This window comes from Balaenoptera acutorostrata, chromosome 7, assembly GCF_949987535.1.
Source record: "Balaenoptera acutorostrata chromosome 7, mBalAcu1.1, whole genome shotgun sequence".
NCBI classification, from domain to species: domain Eukaryota; kingdom Metazoa; phylum Chordata; class Mammalia; order Artiodactyla; family Balaenopteridae; genus Balaenoptera; species Balaenoptera acutorostrata.
In genome coordinates this window covers 29,514,625-29,519,164 of record NC_080070.1, presented here as the reverse complement: position 1 = coordinate 29,519,164, position 4,540 = coordinate 29,514,625, and the positions used below count along the sequence as shown (strand labels likewise).

The 4,540-nt window shown below is 50.1% G+C and overlaps 1 protein-coding gene across 2 annotated transcripts; it reads right to left on the bottom strand.

Moving 5' to 3' along the window:
• Positions 1–1,306: 1,306 nt before the first annotated feature.
• On the bottom strand, positions 1,307–3,915 carry FEZF1 (FEZ family zinc finger 1). 2 transcript variants are annotated; one of them, XM_028165242.2, is made up of 5 exons: positions 3,487–3,915; positions 3,115–3,336; positions 2,476–2,610; positions 2,093–2,225; positions 1,307–1,653 (listed from the first exon to the last, which is right to left on the bottom strand). In XM_028165242.2, exons 1-5 carry the CDS (start codon positions 3,913–3,915, stop codon positions 1,307–1,309), a joined length of 1,266 nt encoding a protein of 421 aa, XP_028021043.2. The 2 variants fall into 2 exon arrangements, with proteins under 2 accessions (XP_028021043.2, XP_007177303.2); XM_007177241.2 differs by having other exon boundaries at positions 3,115–3,915.
• Between the last annotated feature and the right edge of the window lie 625 nt (positions 3,916–4,540).

Below are 4,540 nucleotides of genomic sequence, written 5' to 3'. Positions count from 1 at the left end.
GACTTGCAGTTAGAAAACACCAGAGCCCGAGCTCACAGCGGAGATGCTGATTAACACTTGAAGCATTTCAAGGACCTGGCACCCGCCACGGTTTGGTTTTCATCCATTTTTCCTCCTTGAATGGAAGTATATTCGTCTATAAACATATACACACACATAAAAACATGCAGACTCCCTTTGCCAGCTATGTACAAGTCAGTGTGTGCCTTCAGGATGCGAACAGTAAGACCCCCGTCTACATGATATCATTGTAACGTGTGTGTGGGGACGTAGATTACACACAGCTCCTATAGATATGTTGTTCCCACTTAACTTTGCACTACAAATATATCAGATGGTCCAGGACAAAGACGTGCTTCTGTTAGAAAGTTCCACATCTTCTGTCTCTGAACTTATCGAATTTCATTACTTTACCAAAGTTGTAACTATTTGGAGAGACTATTATTTGCTCTTGGTGAATTTTTCAGATGAAACATTGGGTGATACTAACCCAGGGTTGAACTTTTTAAAAAGGAAGAAAGAAGGCTGAGGGGCTCAGAATCAGTGATCCCTAGCTGAATAATATGAACAGAGCCCTGAAGGTTGTTGATTAAATAAGCATGTTCCAAGGATTTATTTCCAACAGTCAGTGAATCAATTTTCACGTGCAAGAATCAAAACCAAAATTCAAATTTATCCATAATGAACCATCCTTATCTAATGTGTATGTGTTTGTATGTGAGTGTGTGCTGATGAATGTGGAATGTGCCTTTACAGGCACACATATCTATGCGTGTATATATAACATACACACAGAATGGGGGTTTTTTGTTTTTGTTTTTTTTTAACCTCAGGGAAAGAGGAAATGGTAATAAACAATCGGCAGGCATCTTGAGACCACAGAATCAACACAATGGAAATATATACAGTAATAAAATTAAAATGGTGCAGCTTTCCCGGGTAGGATAATACAGATCTCAATAAATACAGCAGATATTTGTTTTTAAAAAACAAAACAAAACAAACACGATCTCTCCACCCGAGATGAAAAGTCTTTGCAAATTAAAAAAAAAATCAGAAAACAAACTCCCAAATTTTCTCATAATTGTTAGTGCCTACATAGAATATAATACACAAAACCATTTAGCAGGTGCATGCAAGAGGCGAAAGGCCGGGGAATGCAGAGGCTTCTGGTTGGCGCTAATGTGTAAGGACCAACATGCCCTGGGTTCTACAGGTGAGCTTGGGTAGAGAGGTCCAGCTCTATTCCGCCGCTGTCTCAGTAGTGGGGACCCCGGCTGGGGCTAGGAAGGGACTTCGGCCTTGATCACTGGTGGCCCGGGGGGAACCCAGGCTGCAGGGGCCCAGGGGGCGGCAGCGGCGGCAGCGGCGCGGGCGACGGCTGCTGCAGAGGGGGGGACGGGTCCGCTCCCGGCTCCACAGCAGAGGTGCGGGGCAGCCCCAGGCCGCTGTCGTGCAGCTTGCGGACGTGCTTCTTGAGGTCAAAGTTCCTGCAGAAGCCCTTGCCGCACGTGGGGCAGGTGAAGGGCTTCTTGTCATTGTGGGTGTGCATGTGGAAGGTGAGGTTGTAAATCTGGTGGAAAGCCTTGCTGCAGATATTGCACTTGAACTGCTTCTCCCCGCTGTGGGTCAACTTGTGGTTTTTGTAATTCCCTGAAACAGACAAATGACAGGGACTTGGATCTGAAAAGAGAGGTTGGAACGGGAGGAGCAGACGATTGAAGGACAACGAGTCGAGAGAATAGGGGCCACAGCTCGGAGGGCCGGTGCAGTTCTATGCTGCCCGCCTGCACTTCACTCCCCAAATTTATTTTTAAACATCAACAGTGAGGTCGTACCCTCCACGTTTTAATGCAACAGTTATTAATCCAATTCTATAAAAACGAGAACAAGCGGTTAAAGAGAAATGCCCCCTCTCTATATGAGCCATACCTTTCTCTAGTACTCATCGCACTTGAGGATAGGAGGTTGGAATGGCAACACATGCGCTGGTAACTAGCTTCACTTAACAAATCGTTTTCTGAACTACCCCCCAAAGTTGAGGGCTTTCGGTAAGACTACTCTGAAAGACAACGCCTCCTGGGTTCGATACCTTTTTGATGAAATCCTTTGCCACAGAATTCACACACAAATGGTTTGTAGCCTGCGTGTATTCGGGTATGCGTGTTTAAAGTAGAACTTCTATTAAATGCTTTGCCACACTGGTTACATTTATGAGGTTTTTCCTAAGCGGAAAGGAGAAAAAGCAGACAAGTTATTTTGCTATTCAGTGGAGTCTTAAAAACTCAAAAACACTGTAATGCTCTCCCTCATGCTTTTAAGCAGAACAAAGGCAAACAATACCTGGCATTTCCCCCTCTTCCAGCCGGCACATTTTAAACAAACCTTACGCTACAGAGTAAGAGTTTATCGGCCATTTAAAAAAAACAAACCGTTCAGAAATAAACCAGGTGAAATTGAGATAGCCGAACACACCTGGGTGTGAATGATCTTGTGCCTGCACAGGGTGCTGGCTTGCCGGAAGCCCTTTCCACAAACTTTGCAAACGAAGGGTCTGGCTCCTGTGTGCACTGGCATGTGACGGGTTAAGTTATAGTGCGCGTTAAAGACCTTAAACACAAGTACAACAGGTTAGCTCAACAAGCACTTGGAGATGAAACCAGGCAGAGGGAGGGGAGGGAGGTGACAACGTTATAACAAGTGTATACAAATAATTACAAAATAAAATCAAATGTGGAAAGAAGGAAGGGAGGAAGGGAGGAAGGAAGGAAGGAAGGAAGGAAGGAAGGAAGGGAGGAAGGAAGGAAGGAAGGGAGGAAGGGAGGGAGGAAGGGAGGAAAGAAGGAAGGAAGGGAGGAAGGGAGGGAGGAAGGGAGGAAGGAAGGAAGGAAGGGAGGAAGGAAGGAAGGGAGGAAGGGAGGAAGGGAGGGAGGGAGGAAGGAAGGGAGGAAGGAAGAGAGGAAGGGAGGGAGGAAGGAAGGGAGGGAGGAAGGGAGGAAGGAAGGAAGGAAGGGAGGAAGGGAAGAAGGAAGGAAGGAAGAAAGGAAGGAAGGAAGGAAGGCAGGCAGGCAGGCAGGCAGGCAGGCCACCCCCCACCCCTTACACAGTACTTGCCTTTCCACACACTTCGCAAGTAAAAACTTTGGGCTTGGTATGAGGAGCGCCTCGGCTGAAGTCAGAGGTTTTGAACGCTATTTTTTCCGACAGGAGCTGGGCGCTTTCTTTCATGTAATGCTGCAGCTGAGCCTGGGACAAGTCTTTGAAAGCTACTCCCGAGGGGTACTTCTCCACCGCCGGGACCACCAGTTTATTCCTTTCGGCTAAATACGTTTTTGGCTGCGGGTGCAAAGGGGAACTGAGGAAGTAGGAGGCCACCGGGTGGATGTTAACGCCGGCCGCCGGGTGGCACGGGCCGTCGCCTCGATTCAGGTAGCACAGGGCTCCCATGGCGTGGAAGGAAGAATGGTTGACCACCCGCGGCCTTACCAGCTTGTACTGCTGCAGCGGGAGCGCGTCGCGGGCCAGGTCGCCCTTGAGACTCAGCGCGCAGTTGAGCAGGTCGCTGCAGCTGAACGCGGGCGCCGCGGGCGCTTCCGCAGGCGCAGCCGGAGCCTCCAGACTCGCCTTCCGCGGCTCCGAGCCCGTCATTCCCGCCTTGGGGCTCGTGTCGTACGCCACGGGCACGAAGGGGATCATGCAGGGGATCGACGAGTTAAGATGCAGAGAGTGCTTGGGGTCCCCCTTGGGCACGGCTCCCTGCAGGAAGTGGGGGACGGGCAGGGCTTTGGGCTCGGGGGTGCGTGCCATGATTCTTTCGATGGAGAAAGCCAAGGGTTTGGAGGTGTTCATCATGCTGCCCCGGGCCGGAGCGGTCGCTAACATTTTGGCAGTCGCGTCGTGGCAGCTACTGTCCATGTCTGAGTCTCCAGCGTCCGTCAGCCGGGGCCGCGCTGCGCCGTCGTTGCCTTGTTCCCTGCTTGTCACAGACCTGCGGAGAGGGGGACGGGCACCATCACCACCGGCAGCCTCCTCCTCCTCCTCCCCAGAATCACCAGCCGAACCTGCCTGCCCAGCCCAATGGACTCCTGCCAGCCCATCGCAGAGTTCTTGGCGCACCAATGACTCGGGGACAATCACTACTTATTTCTATCAATAGAAAGTGTTGTGTCAATAACGCAGCCAAGATCTCGCCAATCGTTAACTTCCAAGAGGAGAAGGTAAACTAGATAATTGCTCAATTCGCTTCCAACACTCAACAGGAAAACTTTTTTTTTTTTTCCTCTGCAGTCAGTGACTACTTTTCATTGGTGAGTGAGGTTCCGCCGCCCAGAAGAGGCGGGGGCGCTCTCCCAGGCGCGGCGGACCGTCGCCTCCGCGCACACACTCGCCGGTGGACACTTTGCTACCCTCCGCGCGCCCCCCCCCTTTGCTTTTTCCTGTCTTTTTAACTCTCAATCTGCTTAACCGGGCTTTAGAGGCCAAGCAAATCTGAGATCAATTTTCTCGTTTAGCTCTAAATGACATCATCTAAAATCATTGT